General features: G+C 44.3%; 1 protein-coding gene across 1 annotated transcript; it reads left to right on the forward strand.

Annotated features, from left to right (window-relative positions):
* Positions 1-3,257: 3,257 nt before the first annotated feature.
* On the forward strand, positions 3,258-15,721 carry LOC125508165 (2-alkenal reductase (NADP(+)-dependent)-like). Its single transcript, XM_048672770.1, has 5 exons — positions 3,258-3,641; positions 9,330-9,507; positions 14,069-14,235; positions 14,923-15,005; positions 15,127-15,721. The coding sequence occupies exons 1-5, from the start codon at positions 3,411-3,413 to the stop codon at positions 15,503-15,505; spliced, it is 1,038 nt and encodes a 345-aa protein (XP_048528727.1). The 5' UTR covers positions 3,258-3,410; the 3' UTR covers positions 15,506-15,721.
* Positions 15,722-23,647: the final 7,926 nt, after the last annotated feature.

Below are 23,647 nucleotides of genomic sequence, written 5' to 3' on the forward strand. Positions count from 1 at the left end.
AAGGGAAATCGATTCCCATTGGCTAAACCTCTGCTGCATGCGAGAAAAGGAAGCTGCATGCACGCTTTTGTCTAGTAACCAGTGTTGCGTAATAAATACCCTATTGATCCTGCGGCAAAGGCCCAATCCGATGCGTTGCATACAACAACTGTGGGTTCTCGTCGAGAGTCACGCGTGCTAAGCTGGCCGACGCTTGTTGGCAGTTCCACCCCTAGAAAATCTCGCAGGGTTACAACTAATCAACCTTGGTACCTGAGAGGGTGCTTGATACGTTTTAGTCCCATCACTAAAAGTAGTGGGACTAAAACTTGCTAGCTTCATGTTTGGATCCAAATACTAAAGAGACTAAAATTAAGTTATTGAGCATTCATTATCCTCTAAATTCTCCAATCCAGGACTTGCATGTGTTAAAGGAGAGGAATTAAATAAGGAAAGAGAGGGCTAATACATATTTTAGTAGGTTTCCTATGACTAAAAAAATTTAGCCTCAAGACTAGTCCTAGCCTCTCTTTGTCAGGGGTGCTTGGAACTTTAGCCTCTAAAAAAGACTATTTTTAGTCAGACTAAAAATAGTCTCTTGGATCCAAGCACCCTCTGAGTTTTGGTCGAGGGGCCCAATAAACCCGGACGGAGGGAGTACTTTGATGACCCTAGAAGAAGCAATGTCAAGCACGAGAACCTAGATAAAGCACTTAAATGAAACAATTTGACCGATGCATAAAAGACTTTAGGTGTCAACTCATTAAATAAAGTGAGCTTAGGCTAGTTGTAATGGTAGTATCATAGCTAGTATCATGCATGTCAACTAGCTATTTTGATGAGGTGTGATAGCCTTAATTGAGGAAAGAGATTGTGGAGTATCATATCATGATACAGTATCATAATAAATGTTATGCTACTTTGTGTCATGCATGACAATAAATAGAGTACTACATGATATTAATATATAATACTATGCATGAGGGAGGTAGTAGCATACACTATGATACTTTCCACTACAACCAGCCTTAACAAAAACAAGTTAAGCACCTATGCATTTAGAACTTGAGTTGCTAAGATATTTAATGCACTCAGCACATCATCTAAGGACCTTTGCATTGGAAGAGGTCTCAAACCAGTAGCATGCCGCTGGACAGGATCGCACAGCCATTGGATAAGGCACGTTCTGTTGGGATTTTCTAAAACGAGAACCAATTAATGTTGATTCGTGTGATTGCACCATTGAATGCTAGTGGTATTATCCAGGAAGGAAGTTAATGCTTCAAAGGTATCTCAAACACGTATCTTTGCTTCCATATATACTCTCTCCGTTTTTATTTATTCTACATATTAGAGTTGACTGAAGTCAAACTTCGTAAAGTTTGAACAAGTTTATAGAAAACAATATAGACATTTATCATAATAAATCTATACGATGTGAAAGTACATTTAATAATAAATCTAATGTTGTTGATTTGTTATTGTATATCTTAATATTTTTGTATATAAACTTGATCAAAGTTTGTAAAGATTGATTTTGACCAAAACTAATATATGAATTAAATAAAAACGGAGGGAGTACAAAGGGAATCATTGCTTCCTACAAATAATTGCTTCCTACAATCACGCTATTATGATATTACAATTCCATTTAATCTCCCACTTTTATGTTTTAATATCGTCCTACTTATTTTCCAGGAACCTCCGCCGAACAAAAATTTGTTTCCGCTGCTACTAAAATTTCCTTCCAATGCTAGTGCTTCTGTCTAACAAAAAAAACTAAATCCAACATAGTAACAAATTTATTATGTTTCTTAAGCAACAAAAAATTGTTACCATTGATTACAGATTTTGCTTCTAATGCAACTGGATTTGCATCAAAAGAAGAATTATTTTCCATCTGCAAGGCAATATTTGCTTCTGTCGGGAGAAACCTTATTTCTAGGTGGCGAAAACGTGTGTTACCCACAAACAATGGTTCCCTTTTATTTTGTAGTTATCTCAATCAAATGGAGGTGATGCTTCCAACACTCTAGTGCATGCTTTATAATCCATAGGAAAAAAAATCTCCAAGCACTGTCACGTGATGTGCTTTCATTATTTTTCATAATTATGCTTGCAATTGGTTTACTAGCAATTCCATAGCAGTTGCGACACCATCCACATCTTTCCTCGCTTCGCTACATCAATCATGTCCGACCTAGCCTCAACAAAGTCGGTTTCACCCGCAAGTCACTGGATGTCGGTGTCATTGAGCCGCAGGGGAGTCCAGTGATGAGCAACGAAGATGCCACCATGGAGGGGGCAACACTCTTAACCCGCAACAGGCGAGTGTGCATCTTTGCTACAATGCTTCCAAGACAATGACTAGCACAGTAGCCACTGAGATGCTCAATTTCATTCCACGGGTCATGCCCACCATCGACTACCGCTCCATGCTCACCATAGGAAACGCATTTCTTCCGCTCCCGCAGCAATTGCAGAAATTTATGAAGCACGAATTGTTTGATTTGACTACGAGTAGAACGCCTAATAACAATATGAAACATGGAAATGAAGCAAATAGAATACAGTGTGGAAGCACAAGCGTGTAACTGTTTAAGCAAATTGTTGAAGAAACACATCTATGGTGCTTATGAAGCAAATTAAACACGGTGTAGAAGCACAAGCGTGAAAGATATGAAGCAAATTGTTGAAGAAACACAAGTACGGTGCATATTATGAAACAAACTAAGTGTATAAGCATGAAATTTTGGAAGTATCATACTGTATCATGCAATCCAACATAATATGCATAGTGGAAGCATAAATTTTTAAAAGTGGGAATAACAAAATATTTCTAGGTAGTCATTAAAACTCAGATCATCAAGGGAGTTGATGCGCATATTGTCCATGATATATGTGAAATTAGGGAAGCAAGAATTGGTTGTTGAAAAAAACAGGATGACTACGTAGTACATACACGTACGAAGCATGTGAAACTCAAAATGAAAAAGCACGGCACGTATGTAGCATGTCATATGGACGAGCGATGCATCGTCCTGTTGCCGTTGTGAAGGGACGCCCTCCTCTGCAGCGCTAGTGAGGCTCCTTGGTGCGCCGACATTGATCGCGGGCGTTCCCCACTAGGCCTTACCAGCATCGCGGGATGCGAGGCCATGGCCGTGGCCTCCCTGTCCGGTGCTGCTGCCAACTGGTTCCGGATCAATCGAGATCCGGCTGACAGCTGACTGATCACCAGCTCTATACGCACATGGTCGCACCGCCGGCTCCATCCTCCGCATATACAAAACCTACGTACGCCCCTCGCAGCGCACGACGGTTAGAAAGGCCACTGTCAACACCCGCATCCGCGCCGTCTCACGCGTCGATCAAACCACTCGAGGCCTCATCGGCGGCCGTACACGCCATCGAAGCAGCAAGGAAGAGCAATGGCGGCGGCAGAGGTGAGCAACAAGGGGGTGATCCTGAAGCAGTTCGTGACGGGGTGCCCCACCGAGGACGACCTGGAGCTCGTCACCGGCGTCGTTCGGCTGGCCGTGCCGCCTGGGTCGGCGTCCGTGATGGTCAAGAACCTCTACGTCTCCTGCGACCCCTACATGCGCAACCGGATGAGCGAGCACAACGAGGCCAGCTACATCGAGCAGTTCGTGCCAGGGGAGGTACGTTGTTACCAGACGCGCCCATTAATCCCGACTTGTTATTTACTGTTTAGGTTATCTCCTGATTTCTGCAGGAAATGAACTGTTTTATGTGTCTCTCGGCTATTACAACTAGTAGTAGTAATGAAACTGGCCCGCACGGCCGAATGTTTCTTTTCCGTTTTGAGCAGAATTCTCTTTCTGTCGCCGCCCTCTTTTAGCAACTTCCCTTTTACGGTGAATTTTAAAAACAAGGTTTGGAATCACACGGCACTTCATTTGGTCGAATCTGGCAAGCTGGCCTGTGAGCTTGAGTGTTCAGATCAAGTTTTTTAATATATCTATGAGATCGTGGCATATTTTTAAATATCTATGAGATCGTAGCACATTTTTAATCTATGAGATGGTAGTACGGTAGATTCCCCTACTTATATATATATCTCAATATATTACTTCCTCCGTACGAAAATATAAGATTTTTGCAGTTCGGACGGCAAAAACATCTTATATTTTAATACGGGGAGTACTGTGTTAAAAAGTTGCACAGGAAAACATAATGAGAACAGAAAAAAAAAACTAATACAAGGCCTCAAGCCCTCTACAACAAGTCAGATGAAAGTATCAACAAAAGGTTGCAGCCTCGTATGTTTTCCTTTTAGCTCTGAAACGAGCAATTTCATTCTTTCTTAAATCTCCTCTCGTGTCCGTATAGATTTGGCTGTAGACCTTGGAAAACGAAACCATTTCTAGTGTTTTGGATGGCTCATGTCACCGAAATGGTGATCTTAATCTATTACTTACAAATAGTCATTAGCGCTTCTGCCCGTCCGTCATCAATAATTTTGCACAGAAGTCCCTATATTTTTTGGTATTCAAACCGCACTCCATAAATATACATATTGTAGGTATACCTTCACCAGCGATCACTCGCGTTTGTCCCCAGCTCGTGCGCCGTCTAGGCCACGTTGGGCCGATGCGAATAGAAAACATAATTTCTTGGTGTGTGTAGGGTCGTTGAGGAAAAAATATAGTTGCTCAATGTGGGGGTCGAACTCGACACCTCCCTTTCGATGAAGGAGGGTCTAACCAAGCGCACTGACAATGCTTTTTTTTAGATAGCTTGTTTGCTAACTATTTAAAAGTCCCACCTCGCCTTTTTACAAAAAAAAAATCCATTAACTTATATACCTTCAGGAGTTGTCTAAGGCACCAACAGGCGGCTTTAATAGAAGGTGATGTGCGGATTTCGGAATAAAGGAATTAACTCCCTCAATAAAAGAGGAAAATAAGTGATAGTGAAACAGCTCTAATCGGATGGAATTGTTGGTTGACTTGTGGGAAGGTGGAGTGGTGCATGGCTGGCTGCTTGTGGGTCAGACTTGCACAGAAATAAGGAACGATAGGATATTGAGTCTCTGTTGGAAAAACAAGGACGGAAATAAGAGAGGGGATTTCAACCGACGTGTATAGAGAAATAACGAAGATAAAAATTAATCATTGTGACAGGAATACAAGGAAGCTAGAAGGCGTGGAGCGCTCCTCTGTCCACGGCTTCTATATAAACCTCGACGTGATAGCCAAAAATAAGGAAAGAAATTTTACTCCTTGCGGCAGAAAAATAAGGAGGAAAAGCAAAAGCTTCTAATTAAAAGGGATTTCTAAAAAAATAGGAAGGAAAGAAATTTAGGAAGATGGGGATTTGATGTTCAGAAAGTTCAGGTTATGTCTTGCTTAGACTTCAAGTCGTATCTTCCCTATGGCACCATGGTTAGCAAAGATCTAACACATGATCCCAACCTTCTCTCCTCTCATCCATGGCACCATGGTTGGCCAATCTTCGCTCCTTGGAGTTGTACCCCCGATTGTGTCACGTTCATCGGTCTTACGACCGTTACCAATAATATCCTAGTGTGTGAAAATTCGTATCACACTTACCAATCTTTGAGGAAATTGCCAAGCTCCTGGATGAAAATATTTTTGGGCATAAAGAACTTGTGCATGAACTGCAGTGCACCATCCTCAAGAAATTTGCGGCAAACATTGAAGAACTCAAGGAGGAAGCATCAACCGACCAGGTTGCCATTGCACATCTAGAGAAGGGCATCCCCATTAAGACCTTCACCAAGGAGGAGCACACGTAGGACACGCGCAACCTCCATTGAAGTCCTTCCTCTTATCTAGAGGAACACACCTAGGTGAGAGAGAAAACCTGCACCTACGAGAAGTGGCAGGAGTACAACCTACAACCACGACAGTGAAAACTCCTGTAGTAATGGGGTGCCCTCAAGAGTTAGCCATGCGACAAATCGCAAGAGTAGCTATGCTTGCAACTGTGGTGGTGATGAAGTCCTCTTCGGCTGGTGTGGTGGACTCACGAGCAACAACACCATTTGTGCTCTTCCTAGTAGCAACGGCTCCTCTTCCTGGGTCATTGCTAATCCCTCTATTTCATGCATTGCTCCTCCATAGGCTACCAATTGCATTAGAGTTTCTTGTGACGGGAACAAAAGATGAGCTTGCCCTTGAAACCCTCCATCACAAACCCTAAGGCTCGTGAGCCCTGCCAACCTTCATTTTTCCTCGGAGTTGTACCCCAAGTGTGTCACATTCATCGATCTTGTGGTCAGTACTAATCCTAGCACGTGACAACCATCAAGCAGGATGTTATGTAAATGATTCACAAGTTTAATCCATGAACTCTTAGGGATGAGCTATCTTAATTTAGTGGTATGATGCTTCTGGTAAAGTCTGAAACTGGTTCGATGTCAAGCGATTTGTCAACGATGAGCCTGGTACACTTGTTCAGGGAAGCTTGTTGCTGAAGCTCTAGCGCCCAAGCATAACCATTAATGCTAATCTCTAATGGAGCTAGTGGGGGCAAGGATGAGCCACAACCCCCTCCAAGATTGATAAAATTGTGTACAACCCTTCAAAAATTTCATTCCACCCAACTATTTGTGTCCCCGCCCCCAAATGCTTGGCAATTTGTGCCCCCCTCCCCCCTCCATTGATTTATAGCTCTATCCCCGATGCCAACGCTAGTCTAGCAGAGCCAAGGCGCGCATTCGTCAAACCATTCATGTAATTTTCATTGTGCAAAGATTGAACAAAATTTTACATGAGAAGCATATCCCAAGCAAAATGCTGAAGCTGGATATTTCTAAAGCCTTTGACTCGCTATCCTGGGAGCTCCTAATGCAGTTAATCGTCTTCAGAGGTTTTGGCCAGAGGTGGAGTTGGATTGCATCTCTGCTTCCGTATGTCGGCATGTGCATTTCAGTGAACAAATTCCTTTTTGGCTACATCTTCCAAAAGAAAAGTCCTTGACAGAGTAACCCCTGTCCCCATTATTATTTATGCTTGTCATGGACTATATAGCTGCCTGTTCAACTTGGCGCACGTTGAAGGTGTTCTTTCACCCCTCAACCCTCAACTGTTTAGACACATTTTTCCCCGAAAAGGAACTGTTTAGACACATGACTTCTTTATATGCTGACAGTGCAGCGGTATCATTCAACAAAAGATAGATGATATTGTCGCTACCAACACCATACTCACTTTCTTTGGCAATGTCGATAGCCTTGTTACCAATGTCACCAAGAGTAGCCTCTACCTATCTTATGTGACAATATCGACAATGAGACCGTTGGGCAGCCATTGTCATGGCTGATTGGCACCATCCCCTTCACCTATTTAGGTATGCCTCTATCCTTTACCAAGCTAAGAGCATTGATTTCCAACCGCTTTTTGGACAAGCTAACAAAGAATATCGTTGAATGGACTGCCCAATTCATATTATGTGATACGAGAGCCACGCTGGTCAAGCATGTACTCTCAGCCGTCCCCACATTACAGGTGCTAGTTCTATACCACCCCAAGTAGATGGCTAACGCTACGACTTTCACTAAACCTGATCGAACAAACATAACATTGCCAATTGTCTCGTTAGTTGTAGGTAAGTTTTCTCGCCCAAGCCACTCAGAGTCCTCGGCACCCCTGCTTTTGAGATTCACAATAGAGTGCTTTCCGTCCGCTGGTTACTATTCGATTGGGAGAACTGTAACAAACCGCCATTCGCCTACATCCGTCAACCGATCCTCTCACCAAGAGCATGTTCCGACCTTCCACCTGCATCAATAATGCCTTCCTTTTGGTACGATCATTGGCATAATGGTTGTGTGTCGACGGATGGTTTTTGGTGTCTCTTTTTACATAGCTATTATCGACAATGCTCGTTTCTCAAGCTCTAACCAACAGAAAGCAGGTTACCGCAATCAAGCCTTTCCTTGATGTTGATGTCCCCTCCAACTATATGCGACTCTAAAAATATCTGAACAGTGTGCACCTAAACGATTCTAAAGATCGAATCACCTAGAAATAGACTGAAGGCAGCTTTTATTCGACGAAATTTGTCTATTTGATCCAATTTGAGGGTCCATATGCTCTGAGCTTAATGGCCTCGTCTTTCTTCAAAAAGGAGGATAAACCCTAGCCTATGAATCGACTGATGCACACTTCTCTGCCCACGTGCCACCGAAGCTGAAGCACATGCTTGGATTCTGATCGAGAGCAAATGACTGACCGCCGACAGGCTAGCACAGAGGGGATGGCCACACAACCCAGTGTGCTCCATCCGCCACTGTCATCTTGAGATTACGGTTCACCTGTTAACCACTAGGATAATACTTCTAGGCACTTGATCATTGGCCGCAACATGTATTGCACTGCTTGAGGCTACCTTGCCGAAAGTAGCCATTGTATCTATGTGTCTCTACATGCTCTTCAACAAGTAAAAGCTTCACAAGCACTTGAATACTAGTTGCATCCTGCTTTAGTGGTTCTTCTAAACTAAAAGGAATGCAAGGATCTTCAATAACGTTGTCAAACCACTAGCTACGACGTTCAAGCTAGCTTACGATGAGGTGCTCACCTGGAGGGGGAGCTGTGACATGCCTCATTCATCACATTTTGCTACTCCAACTGAGCCTCCCAAACAAATCGCCTAGACCTGTACTTGCTTGGATAGACTAGCAACCACCATAAACTAGGGTTGTTCTTTCTTCTCCGCTAGCTATGCCCAGCTAAACCCTTGTACATTCCAACTCTCTTAATAATTCACCCTAGTCTAGGTTTGTTTCTTACTTCTCCATGGGCTATGCCCAGCTAAACCCCTACACATTCCAACTCTCTTAATTTAATGAAACATTGTATGTCATATTTCGTCAAAAAAATACTTTAAGGAGTTTCTTTTTACCGAAGATATTCAGAACACGGTTTATTGTGAATTGGAAGGAGTATCTATCTACTATTTTTATATTTTCATAAAAATACATGTGTTAATCACAGAAGAAATATTCTTGACCATCTATTTTTTAGTCAGGTCGAGTTATAATAGAGATATGATCTCAAACTTTTGTGGCCTTTAGTTGTGTATGCGCAAGTTGTGCAAATGTTCCTTTTATCTAATATATAGACAAATGCAAATGATAGTAATCAATTAAATTTTATTGTTCATCCTACTCACAGTTGACACTCAACACCATGTTATTTACGACTGTAACTTGTAGTTTACTCTATTGTCATGTCAAGTATGAACTACAGTGCTTTTCTTTTACTCGAAAACAAAGCCATGAAGACTATTGCGTTCTGTTCACTACTACAGTCGAATTCTCTGAAATTCCAATGCCTCACTGAGTACGATTATTCCAGGTTTTGGCTACTTTTTCAGTAGGCAGGGTGGTAGCATCTGGGCACCCGAATTTCAAGTCGGGTGATCTTGTTTGGGGCATGAGCGGATGTGAAGAATACACTTTGATCACTGATCCAGAGTCTCTTTTCAAGATCAACCATCCCGAACTACCTCTGTCGTACTACACAGGTGTTCTTGGTGAGTACATTTTTATTTTGTCAGAAACAAAGTGCCATATTTAACTTATATTTCCGTTTTTCATCAAATGAAGCACGTACTTGCATTTTTCGTTGACTACATCTGGTTGACAAACCAGAATTTTGGCACAAGCTAGCATGTCCAATAAATTAATTAACATGCCACACCCAAAACACTGAATGAAACAATAGCGAGAGCTTACATGTTCTACATACCGTTGACATGTTGTTCAAAAAGTGACCTGAATTAATTGAAACAAAGATTGCATCCATTAAGAACTGAAACATATGATGAAAAGGGACAGACTTTTGTAAAGCAAACATATCATGCAAGAAGGATCGAACCACGGACGTGAAAGAATATGCGCACCTGATCATGGCAGCTTTGTTGTGGAAATCTTCCACCGAGTTCCATCGACTCACGAATTCAATCTCCTTAACCTGAGACCAGTTAGGCCCAGACTCAAGACTGATTTTGGTGAGCTTCACCGGCAACTGCCAGGCATGGACCAGGCGAGAGGAGCAGGTTTTGTGCGGCGACCACGAAATGTTCAACTCTTTGCAGTCCACACAACCTTGCTCTTCGTCAGGTCGATGGCGAGGATGTGCCCGTCCAAGAAGTAGACCTCATTGGCGTTCATGCATGGGGTGGACCAGCACCACAACGAGGATGACCCTCTCACGCAGCCTTGCATCCTTATAGGTCTGGTCGTCCCAAACCTTGTCCAAGGGGAGCTTGAGCCTGCTTGTCCATGTCACGTCAGATGGGTCGTTGGAGGACAGCGTCCACATGCTGACCTCCGGCTTGTCATAGGAGCCATGGATCTGAACCAGGCCCGGCCCTGAGGGAGGGCGAACGGGGCGGCCGCCCCGGGCCCCGCTGCCAGAGGGGCCCCAAAATGCGGAAGTTCATGTATTGTCTTTGATTTCCTTTTTTCTATGATTTCCTTTCATAATCTGTGATTTCTTTCTTTAATCTACGATCCTATTAAATAGGGGCACTGTTTACTCATAATTTCCTTCCTTACCAGCGAAGCTGTGATTAGGAAACACGTAGCAGTTATTGTATGCGACTATTTAGGGGTAGTTATGAATAAAAATCTCCTAATTTCCTTCCTTCCACGAGACTACTGGCCTACAACCATGCGAACAGAGGCCAAAAGCGAGGGAACGGATCGGCCCTTGGCGATTGATATTCATCTTCTTTCTGAACTTGCGATAGATATTCATCTCCTGTGTGTGCATGGCGCCACCGCCTAGAGTTATAGCAGGCCTGAGTCGGAGGAGTACATGACTGCCGGAGATAACCACGCCGTCGTCTCCCGTGCAATCATGCTAACTCTCCGGAGACAAGTTACAAAGACCCGCAAAAAAATGTATAGAAGTTACAAAGACAGAAGGTATGTCTCTGAAATCTATTTATACATGTAGACTATCCCCTATAAGATTTTAGCATGATGATTAATCAAAATATATAAATCATTATCATCATTGACTCTTCACTGTGGCAACTGGCCGCTGATAATTGTTTTATTAGATAGTTCTTATACATAGGTATGATTAGGGTTATTAATTTTTTAGTTCGGCAACATGCTTATAATTGAAATGGAGGAATAAGACAAGAGGCTTTACATATCAAAGCAGTGATCATGGGCATTTAAATCATCTGCTAGTCTTGCCGATGGACCCACTTGTAGATTGTGATAAAAAAAATTAGGTTAGTCTCAATTGGATATATTAGTAAAGAAAACAACTTATACGAGAAAAAACTATATTTTGTTTGGCTGAAAATTCAACATATTTTTTCTATGTTTATGTTAAGGCTTTGGGATTAGCACCTAGTTTCGCCCCGGGCCCCCGAAATCTCAGGACCGGCCTGAACGTACCGCAGCCGGCCGCCGCTCACCTTCAAGCAGCGGTGCACGTTACCGTCGACGGGGCCCAGGCGAATGGCAGCTCACCGGGGACATGCGGGAAACATGGGGCTGTTTGGTTCTAGCCTTGCATTGCCACATTGTGCCACACATTTTTGCCAAGCTTACCTAAAATTAATTTAACAAAATGAGAGCCACAAGTTGGCAAGTCTAAGGGAATCTTGTCATATTTTTTATGTGTATGTCATGTGGGGCCTAGTGTGACTTGCATAAGTTGTAGTTTGAACCAAACACTTATCTAAGTTGGTCAAATTTGCCTAACCTTAGGTGTGGCAACCTTTGACAAACTTAGTCACAAACCAAACAGCCCCACGATTTGATAAAACTTGGCTTGTCGGCAAAGGGGTCACGGTGAGGATATAGTAAGCGAGATCAAACCACCAGAGGAGCCCTTCGTGGGAGAGGACATCGTCGCCACGCCAATCTCTCGCGTCCACGATGTTGGAGCACTCGCACCTCTTCTCATCCCAGTCGTACATATCCTCCGTGCAGAGGAGCGTGATGCGGCCACGATCTTCGATGCACCACGGGTTGAGCTTTGCGATGATGAGATGGTTGTCGCCGCGATGGCGAATGAGTCCGACGGAGTGGGGGCACGTGATGCCACCGTTGTGAGGGAGGATGCCCAGTGTTCTGCGGATCCACGGGTCGCAGAGGTAGTAGGAGATCCCGGTCGTGGTGCAACCGCAGAGGAGAATGACGCCGCAGCTATCGACCGCTGCGACGGAGGGGTAGTGCAGCATGCTGCCGGCGGACATGTCGACGTTACTCGTGGCGGTTACGTGGGAGGGGAGCAGAGCTTTCTCGAAGGTGAAGGACATGTTGGTGGATTTCTCGAAGATGCTATGATTGTTTCCCTCCTTGGCCACCACCCTCGGGATGCCGTACAGGATGAACCACTCCGCCGCCACTGGGGTGGGGCCATTGCCAGATCGGAGGAGATTCGAGCTGTTAGGGTTCCGTGTATCGTGTAAGGGGATAAGGAATGTCACGCACTAGAGAATATGGACAAAGAATTCGATACTATGGAGATCTCATACTACGGTGATCTTCGCGCACCAGAGAATATGGACGGAGCGGAACGTGAGGATTTTCAGCGATACGCATCTCACCCCACGGTGCAAGAAGTTTTGAAGAAATAAAAGGCTAGAGTAGATAGCTGTGATCTTCCCAGGACCTTTTTTCCTTCGGTTTTGCTAGACGTCAGTCGCACGAAATTTGAATTTGGGTCAATTGATTCGGTGGAGAGGAGGCAGCAACCGCGGAGGAGTACCGAGGCCGTCGGCGGAGGCAGCAGTAGCCGCGGCGGAGTAGCTCCTCGTCTATCTTAGGGGTGCAGTGGATGCAGGGGAAGCATCATCATCCTTGTCTATCTTAGGGGTAACGGGGGGTGTGGGTTCGCCAGCGTCGGAATTGAAGGTCTGCCAGGGTTAGAGGTAATGCCTTGGGCGGCGGCAAGGCTCGGCGATGTGGGAGGTTGAGGGGAGTGTGGGGCAGCGAGGCAGCCGTGGGAGCGCAACCGGCCAGCGACGAAAGCAGGCGGAAAGGCCGACGGTGGCTTGACGGTTTGAAGAAAGAAAACGATGGCTAGAGGTTGAAGACGCTCATTTGGACGTCCATTCTTCATCAGATGGCTAAACTAGTCAAGTGACCCAAATTGCATTCTCCAACGCAGGTGCTAAGGTCGGGCGCTAGGGTTAGAATCCTGGTAGTTTTTCTCAGATCCCGTCCGATTCCAGGAAATAGGCTAGCATCGATGCCGCATCAGTCGTCGGGCGCTAGCCCAATTGCTCGCTCTTTTTTTCATGTCAATAGCGCCCGTACTTGGCATCTAGCACTGGAAACAGGGCGCTAGGCCAGACGCCAGGAAGAAAAACATTTTTTATTATGGCCTAAGCGTCTAATTAGACGCCTTACAGTGTAGATGCCCTTAGCATCTCGTTTCTAGCCGGTCTCTTTTTCCTTCATGTACTTCTTGCACGGCACAACTTTTGTACCGCATGCACGCTTGTACCAATAAACTCTCTTTTCTTTCTTATTAATAAAGATCGGCCAAGGCCTTTCGATTCACAATCCAGAATTGCAAGAGTTCATTTGTCCTAACTGCCACATATGGCACCCTAGTTTGTCACCATTTATTTGTTTCTTTTTTTCTTTGTGGTGATGTCTAATTGGTGTGCTTGACTACTTGTTTTACATAAAACAACTTATACATAGAAACTACGAATGAACTTTCCCAAGTTTTGGAAGCACGTATAAGTTATGCTAGTTAGTTAATGAGGACAGATATCAGAATAAAGAAATAGGATGGAAAGGGAATATACTAGTCAGATCTCTAAGATAATGTCCAGAGATTCATAGATGCACCTTCCTTCAAGGAACCATACCATGAAATTTCACAGCCACAAATCAAAATGGATGGCTAAATTATATGTAGAAAAAGAATAAGACATCAAGCTCATCAGTGCTACGATTTAGGCTCTTCTCCCCTCAAAAAAAGGAATTGGTATGATCTAAGCTTGGTGTTTTCGTATATTCATGCAATTTACTTCCGCTAGCGAAGTTTTAAAACTCATAAAATACACTATTTATTTATTTACTAAATTTCCAAGAAATTCGCTAATGCAGGCATGGCTGGACTTACTGCGTATGCTGGATTTTTCGACGTATCAAAACCAAAGCAAGGCGACTATGTTTTCATCTCATCAGCATTGGGCGCCGTCGGGCAGCTTGTTGGACAGCTTGCCAAGATCACTGGCTGCTATGTGGTTGGCAGTGCTGGTTCCGATGAGAAGGTTTTCCTTTTTTCTGCATACTCATTTTTTCCACGTGCTCTGTATCATTGAAATTGTCTAATAGTTCACTCCCGCAATTGAATGATGAATTGGTTGAATAACTTCAAGAGTTTTTCACTAACCTAAAATATACCCCTCTCTAAAGAAATATAAGATCATTTAGATTACTATATTAGTGATCTAAGCGATCTTATATTTCTTTACGGAGGGAGAGCTCCGTAATGGTATGAAAATAATGTGATGGCTTTTATAATGGTTGCATGCTTTACCATTGGGATCATAATACTACTTATTTCTACTAAGTGAATTATATTTGACCATTCCATTGTGAAGAAAGTCAGCCTGTATGCACATTTTCAATGATAACCATTTTATAGTAACCCCTGGCCAATTGGCAAGGTGTTATATTTACCTTTCTTGTCCTCTTGCCAAAGAACCCTAGCCCTAAAGAAGTAAATCATTGTAATCACTCCATCATGGACTCAGATGATGGAGAGTATGTAAATCATTGTAATCCTACCTCCTAAAGTCAGAAATCTAGCCTGCAAGTAACCAAGTTATTCTCAATTTCTCTTCTATGCTTTTAATAATATGTACAGGAATGCCAAAGTATAATGGAGGAGTCCCACCGTTCAACTTTGAAAGGTGAAAGTATGAGAAAATTCTTTGTCTTTATGGTAACTGCAGGTCAACCTCCTAAAAACCAAGTTTGGCTTTGACGATGCTTTCAACTACAAGAAGGAAGAGGACCTCAACGCCGCACTAAAGAGGTTCTAAAAGCCATTTTCCTTATGAAATTCTAAGTTCCAATCACAAATGGCTACTAACCTTTTCCACAAAAAAGAAACAAAAGCTAAACATGGTTCCCTCCCCCGTGATATTTCCTCTCAGATGCTTCCCGCAGGGCATTGACATCTACTTCGAGAACGTGGGCGGTGCGATGCTAGCCGCGGTGCTGCCCAACATGAGGATGAATGGCCGGATCACCGTGTGTGGGATGATCTCGCAATACAACCTGGAGCAGCCGAATGGTGCCCCTAACCTCTTTTGCTTGGTTGCCAAGCGCATCCGCATGGAGGGATTCATGGTCCTGGACTACTTCGGGACCTACAACAAGTTCGAGGAGGAGATAGCGGGTTACCTCAAGGAAGGGAAGATCAGTGTTGTTGAGGATGTTGCTGAGGGGATCGAGAATGTGTCAACGGCGCTCATCGGGCTCTTCTCCGGGCACAACATTGGGAAGCAGCTTGTCACCATCGCACATGAGTGACATGACAGGCTAACAGAAAGGGCATGGGGATGCAATATATTCATATTGGACGTGTGGAAGTGTTCGTGTTTACGATTGACCTATGTATATCGATGGGATGTCAAAAATATTGGTATTTTATCTCTATTTTTACCTCTTTTATATATACATACAATACAAATATTATTGTTAAATTGTAGCATTTTGAATATGGATTTTGTTGAATACTTTGGACCATTTGTGTGAGTCAACTATGGCCCATGTGCCACATTTGAGGAATAGTGGGGGGTCGAGGGTTCCAGAAACTTAGCTAGAGCTCCAGGTAAAAATGGGAGGGCCTCAAATCATTGTACACTAGGTATAAGTTATGAAAAAAATGTACATAAGGTATAAACCTTTTATGCTATGTTTTTTGTGTTCTTAGAGGTAGCCATCATATGCCAGAGATAGCACCATATGGAATAAAGGTTTCATGACTACATTTCAATCGGAGCCAACACTAGGAGCCAACCTAATGATGTTTCTAACTTGACAACTACTTATGTCCTGATTTATTGGTCCCTTGGTGCTAGAGGAGAGGGTTCCGATCTTTCCATGAGATGATAACTTTCTGTAAGTGCATCTAGTGCCACCCCTAGTTGGTTTTGGAGTATTGACGACAAACCTGGTTGAGGGACTAATGTGTTTGTGAGAATTGCAGGATAACACAGGTAATAGTCCCTCATTGATTCAGTTTTCCTACCGGAGATGGCCGCTAAAAATGTATGAAGACATCTAAGACAAAGATGGTATGTGAAGATATTCACATTGAAGACTATGACAAGAGAAGACATTGAGTGAAGACTATGGAACGCGAAGAATTAGTTGTTTCGTTGTTTCCTTTTCTTCTTTGTTGAGTCATAGGAACCACCGTACTGTTAAGTGGGGTCCAAGTGAACCAGTCAGAATGACTGAAGTGATGTTTAACCAAAATCCTATGTCTTCGAGCGAAGACAATGAGAGCAAATCTTATCCAGAGCTGGATAAGTCAGCTTTGCTTGTAGCCCAAGTAAAATTGTCGTGTGTGTTTGAAATCTGACCCAGGGTCATTTAGGACAAATCAGGTCGGGTTGCTTAGTGGCTATAAATAGCCCACCCCTTACACCATAAATTGGTTGGCTGCTCAGAGTTAGTGCACGGCTTTTGTCGTTTGAGAGCAACCCACCTCAAAGCCTTTGAGAGAGAAATCCTTGTGGGGACAAAGCCCTAAACACCCAGAGCCAAAGAGTGTTAGGCATCACTGAAGTCTTCCTGTCTGTGTGATCTGAAGACTTATTACACTTGAGGACTGTGAATCCTCCAGCCGGTTAGGCGTCGCGTTCTGAGCATCCAAGAGTCATTGTGGATCACCGGTGAACGAAGTCTGTGAAGGTTTGGAAGTCTACCTTGAGGACTTACCAGAGTGATTGGGCGAGGACTGGGTGTCCTTAGCTCAAGGGGAATAAGGTGAAAACACGGTCTTCTGAGTTAAATCTCAGCCTCCCTAACCAGACGTATAGTTGTCACAGCAACTGGAACTGGTCCAACAAATCATTGTCTTTAACGAGCAACTGGTTCTATCCTTCCCATCTCTTTATTACAGTTGGTCCTTGTGAAGTCATTTCCTGTTTGCATTATATTTTTGTCTTCACTGTGTGACTGCTTGTTCTAATTGGCTTCATACTATCTTCCATCCTGATCCATACTGCCTAGCTGCTATTAGTCTTTGTGCTTTCACTTCATTGAATACTTGACTGTGGCTTGCCTAGTGTAGTCTACCTTCCGCTGCATGGTAATAGGTTTATTTCTATCGTTTGTCTTTGAAACTTCCATGTTTTGAAGACTTTCATAAAAATCACCTATTCACCCCCCTCTAGTCGATCACTAGCACTTTCAATTAGTATCAGAGCAAGGTACTCCCTTGTTCTGTGTGATTCGGTTTAACCACCTGGAGTTTTAGCTATGTCGACTGCAGGGATAATCAAAGTCTCCGCTGCATGCCCCGTCTTCGATGGAACTGAATATCCCTACTGGAAGAATAAGATGCGCATGCATCTTGAAACCATTGATGTCGACCTCTGGTATGTCGTCAAGAATGGCGTTCCCAAGGCTGGTGAAGGTGTCACCGCTGCTGATGTCAAGAAGTTTGTTCAACTGGATTCCACTGCCAAGAACATCATCTGTGGTCATCTGACAAAAGGGCAGTATGGCCGTGTGAGTGCTCTGGAAACCTCTAAGCTAGTCTGGGACTGGCTCTCCAAGGTCAACGAAGGCGTCTCAACCCAGAGAGATCAAAGGATGAGTGTCCTTCGCAACCTCTTCAACCGCTTCAAGAGAAACGACAATGAGAATGTTCAGCTCACGTTTGATCGACTCACTGACATCACAAATGAGCTTCAAGCTCTCGGTGCTACTGAGATCACCAAGCATGAAATCGTCAAGACACTCCTGAGATCACTTGACAGCTCGTTTGACACTCTAGCCCTGATGATACAAGAACGCCCTGACTTCAAGAGACTCGATCCGTCTGACATACTTGAAAGGCTCAACACACATGAGTTTCAGCTTTCTGAGAAAAGAGACATCTACGGTCCCAACTATGGCCGAACTCGTGCCTTGAAGGCAAAAGTTGTTTCCTCATCTGAAGAAGAATCTGACTGCAGTTCTGATGATCCTAAAGACATTGGAAAGGAGCTTGCTATGCTTGTGAAGAAGTTCCAGAAATTCACCAAGAAGAAAGGCTTCAGAAAGTCCTCACGATCCAGCTCAAGGAATGATGAAGTTTCTGCTCATGACTACAAGAAGAGAACATGCCACAAGTGCAAGAAACCTGGTCACTACATTTCTGAGTGTACGCAGTGGAACAATGAGAACATGAAGAGCAAGGAATATGATTCTGACGACAAGAAGAAGAAGAAATACTCAAAGTCTTCTTCCAAGTCTTCCTCAAAGTCTTCATCACACAAGAAGAGCTCATCTGGCAAGACTCATGCATTTGTTGGCAAGGAAATGGATTCAGAGGAGGAGTCTGCTTCTGAGGAGGCAGAGGTGGAGTCTGAGGAGGAGTCCGATTCTGGCGTTGCAAGTCTGGCTACAGCCTATGTTGCCAAGTCCATCTTCAACACTGAAGACAATGACTTCGACACTGACGCCGATGCTAATGACAAGGACAACTCCGCTCCCACCTACTGCTTCATGGCACGCGGTGCCAAGGTAAACTCACGCATTACTCACTATCAAATATCCAGTGAAGATGACTCTGATTGTGGTTCCAAACCCAGCTACAAAACACTTGCTAAAATTGCAACTGAACTACAGAAAGCTATGGAACATATTCAAAAACTGTTAGACAAAAGCGATGACCTGTTAGATGCTGAAATGACTCGATCTCAGTCCTTAATTAAAGACATAAAAAATCTTCATGTTAAGTATGAGGAAGTTGAAAGTCGTCATGAAACGCTCTCAACAACTCATGAAAAGCTTTCCTATGATTATCTTCAAAGGAAGCAAGATCTTGAGAAATTGAGAGCGGATCATGAAGATCTTCAAAAGGAAAACGAGTCACTTCGCGCCAAACAGATCAGTCCCGCTCAGGAAGGATTTGAACCACCATATCTTAAATGCATTGAGCGTGATAACGCTACTTCTGTTGCTAGATGTTCTACTGCTGCTACTGTTGCAATATCTTCAACTGTTGATGTGGTAACTAACCCCTCTGCTGAGGATGGCACTGCTATTGCTGATGAAAATGCTAGGTTGAAGACATTGCTTGAAACAGGGATGTACAAAAGTCTCAAAGGGCATCAGACACTATGTGATGTCCTCAAAAGGCAGATTCTGAACCGAAACCCTAGGAAAGAGGGTATTGGGTTCGAAAGGAAAATGAATGGTAATGGCTCTTACTGGAAACCTGAGCAGTACCCCAAAACCACATGGGTTGCTGCAAAGGAACCTTCAGTGGATCCATCCACCCTATCTGGCTTCACTTGTCCTAATCCCATCATCATTGATGAATCCTTTGATGTAAACTATAAACTGTTTAAAAATCAGAATGGTGAAGTGCTTGCCAGGTATATTGGTACTAACTGTAGGAATGGGCCACCTATGAAGAAAGTCTGGGTGCTGAAAAAGTGTCTGGAGAATCTTCGTGTGAATGTCGTCATGACACCACAAGTGAAGAAGACAAACCCCAGACCACAGGCTTCATATGGTCCAAAGGCTTCATACAGACAGAGGACTCACCTAAGTCGCACTAACGCAAATGTTTTGCAGGGAAACCGTACTCAGGCCTATGAATACGAGCGTGTTTCATCAAACCTCCATGTTCATAAGACCCAGAACTACTCTGCTTATTCTTATGAGTACTATTCTCCACCTGCAAGACTATTTGCTAGGGCTCCAAAGTCAAAGTTCTCAGATGTTGCACTTAGACTCATTGCTTCGAAGCCACCCTTGAAGATGTGGGTGGCTAAGAAAGCTTAACTCTCTTTTGCGGGGAAAGGTCTCCAGCCGAAAATCAAATGCATCTGAAGCTATTGCTGGGGACCTTAAACATCTTGTAGGGCGCAAGATCAAATGCCCAAATGGTCTTATGATGTATTTTGTTCCTGAGTCGCTTGCTACTTGCCCTATCAGTCCTAACCTCGATCTAAGCTTTAATAATCCTCTTGCTCGTCAAATGTTTATGCTTCACAATGCTCTTCGTGAAGCCTATCCCCATAACTGCACTGTAGGGTATGACACCAGCTGCTTCAGAATGGATTATTGATAGTGGATGTACTAATCACATGACTGGCAAGCGAAGTCTTCTCATGGACTCAACCTTACGTCCATCTGACAAAAGTCACATCACATTTGTGTTGGGGAACGTAGTAATTTCAAAAAAAATTCTTACGCACACGCAAGAACATGGTGATGCATAGCAATGAGAGGGGAGAGTGTTGTCTACATACCCTCGTAGACCGGAAGCGGAAGCGTTAGCACAACGCGGTTGATGTAGTCGTACGTCTTCACGACCCGACCGATCAATCACTGAAACTACGGCACCTCTGAGTTCTAGCACACGTTCAGCTCGATGACGATCCCCGGACTCCGATCCAACAAAGTGTCGGGGATGAGTTCCGTCAGCACGACGGCGTGGTGACAATCTTGATGTTTTATGGTCGCAGGGATTCGCCTAAGCACCGCTACAATATTATCGAGGACTATGGTGGAGGGGGGCACCGCACACGGCTAAGAGATCAATGATCAACTGTTGTGTCTATGGGGTGCCCCCCTGCCACCGTATATAAAGGAGTGGAGGAGGGGTCGGCCAAGGAGGGTGGCGCGCCCTATGGGGGAGTCCAACTCCCACAGGGAGTAGGACTCCCCTTTTTCCTATTAGGAGTAGGAGAGGGAAGGAAGAGGAAGGAGGGAGGAAGGAAAGGGGGGCGCGGCCCCCTTCCCAATTCGGATTGGGCTTGGGGGGGCGCCCCCTCCCTTGCTCCTTTCCCCTTCTTCCACTAAGGCCCAATAAGGCCCATATACCTCCCGGGGGGTTCCGATAACCTCCCGGTGATCCGGTATTGTCCCAATCTCACCCGGAACCTTTCCGGTGTCCAAATATAGTCGTCCAATATATCGATCTTTATGTCTCGACCATTTCGAGACTCCTTGTCAAGTCCGTGATCACAACCGGGACTCCGAACAACCTTCGGTACATCAAAGTATATAAACTCATAATGAAACTGTCAATGTAATGTTAAGCGTGCGGACCCTACGGGTTCGAGAACAATGTAGACATGACCGAGACACGTCTCCGGTCAATAACCAATAGCGGAACCTAGATGCTCATATTGGCTCCTACATATTCTACGAAGATCTTTATCGGTCAGACCGCATAACAACATACATTTGTTCCCTTTGTCATCGGTATGTTACTTGCCCGAGATTCGATCGCCGGTATCTCAATACCTAGTTCAATCTCGTTACCGGCAAGTCTCTTTACTCGTTCTGTAATACATCATCTTGCAACTAACTTATTAGTTGCATTGCTTGCAAGGCTTAAGTGATGTGCATTACCGAGAGGGCCCAGAGAAACCTCTCCGACAATCGGAGTGACAAATCCTAATCTCGAAATACGCCAACCCAACATGTACCTTTGGAGACACCTGTAGAGCACCTTTATAATCACCCAGTTACGTTGTGACGTTTGGTAGCACAAAAAGTGTTCCTTCGATAAACGGGAGTTGCATAATCTCATAGTCATAGGAACATGTATAAGTCATGAAGAAAGCAATAGCAACATACTAAACGATCCGGTGCTAAGCTAATGGAATGGGTCATGTCAATCACATCATTCTCCTAATGATGTGATCCCGTTAATCAAATGACAACTCATGTCTATGGTTAGGAAACATGACCATCTTCGATTAACGAGCTAGTCAAGTAGAGGCATACTAGTGACACTTTGTTTGTCTATGTATTCACACAAGTATTTGTTGGGGAACGTAGTAATTTCAAAAAAATTCCTACGCACACGCAAGATCATGGTGATGCATAGCAACGAGAGGGGAGAGTGTTGTCTATGTACCCAACACAGACCGACTGCGGAAGCGCTGAACCGACGTAGAGGAAGTAGTCATACGTCTTCACGATCCAACCGATCAAGCACCGAAACTACGGCACCTCCGAGTTCGAGCACACGTTCAGCCCGATGACGATACCCGGACTCCGATCCAGCAAAGTGTCGGGGAAGAGTTCCGTCAGCACGACGGCGTGGTGACGATCTTGATGTACTACAGCAGCAGGGCTTCGCCTAAACTCCGCTACAGTATTATCGAGGAATATGGTGGCAGGGGGCACCGCACACGGCTAAGGAATAGATCACGTGGATCAACTTGTGTGTTTCTGGGGTGCCTCTGCCTCAGTATATAAAGGAGCCAAGGGGGAGGGGGGCGCCGGCCTAGGAGGAGGGCGCAGGAGGAGTCCTACTCCTTCCGGGAGTAGGACTCCCCCCCAATCCTATTCCAACTAGGATTCCCAAGGGGGAAAGAGGGAGAGGGGTGGCCGGCCACCTCTCCTAGTCCTAATAGGACTAGGGGAGGGGGGGGAGGCGCGCAGCCCTTATGGGCAGCCCTTTCACCTTTCCACTAAGGCCCATATGTCTCCCGGGGGGTTCCGGTAACCTCCCGGTACTCCGGTAAAATCCCGATTTCACCCGGAACACTTCCGATATCCAAACATAGGCTTCCAATATATCAATCTTTACGTCTCGACCATTTCGAGACTCCTCGTCATGTCCATGATCACATCTGGGACTCCGAACAACCTTCGGTACATCAAAATGCATAAACTCATAATATAACTGTCATCGTAACCTTAAGCGTGCGGACCCTACGGGTTCGAGAACAATGTAGACATGACCGAGACACGTCTCCGGTCAATAACCAATAGAGGGACCTGGATGCCCATATGGGCTCCTACATATTCTACGAAGATCTTTATCGGTCAGACCGCATAACAACATACGTTGTTCCCTTTGTCATCGGTATGTTACCTGCCCGAGATTCGATCGTCGGTATCCAATACCTAGTTCAATCTCGTTACCGGCAAGTCTCTTTACTCGTTCCGTAATACATCATCTCACAACTAACATCTTAGTTACAATGCTTGCAAGGCTTATGTGATGTGTATTACCGAGAGGGCCCCAGAGATACCTCTCCGACAATCGGAGTGACAAAACCTAATCTCGAAATACGCCAACCCAACATGTACCATTGGAGACACCTGTAGTACTCCTTTATAATCACCCAGTTACGTTGTGACGTTTGGTATTACCCAAAGTGTTCCTCCGGTAAACGGGAGTTGCATAATCTCATAGTTATAGGAACATGTATAAGTCATGAAGAAAGCAATAGCAACATACTAAACGATCGGGTGCTAAGCTAATGGAATGGGTCATGTCAATCAGATCATTCAACTAATGATGTGACCTCGTTAATCAAATAACAACTCATTGTTCATGGTTAGGAAACATAACCATCTTTGATTAACGAGCTAGTCAAGTAGAGGCATACTAGTGACTCTTTGTTTGTCTATGTATTCACACATGTATTATGTTTCCGGTTAATACAATTCCAGCATGAATAATAAACATTTATCATG

Source organism: Triticum urartu, chromosome 5 (assembly GCF_003073215.2).
Source record: "Triticum urartu cultivar G1812 chromosome 5, Tu2.1, whole genome shotgun sequence".
NCBI classification, from domain to species: Eukaryota; Viridiplantae; Streptophyta; class Magnoliopsida; order Poales; family Poaceae; genus Triticum; species Triticum urartu.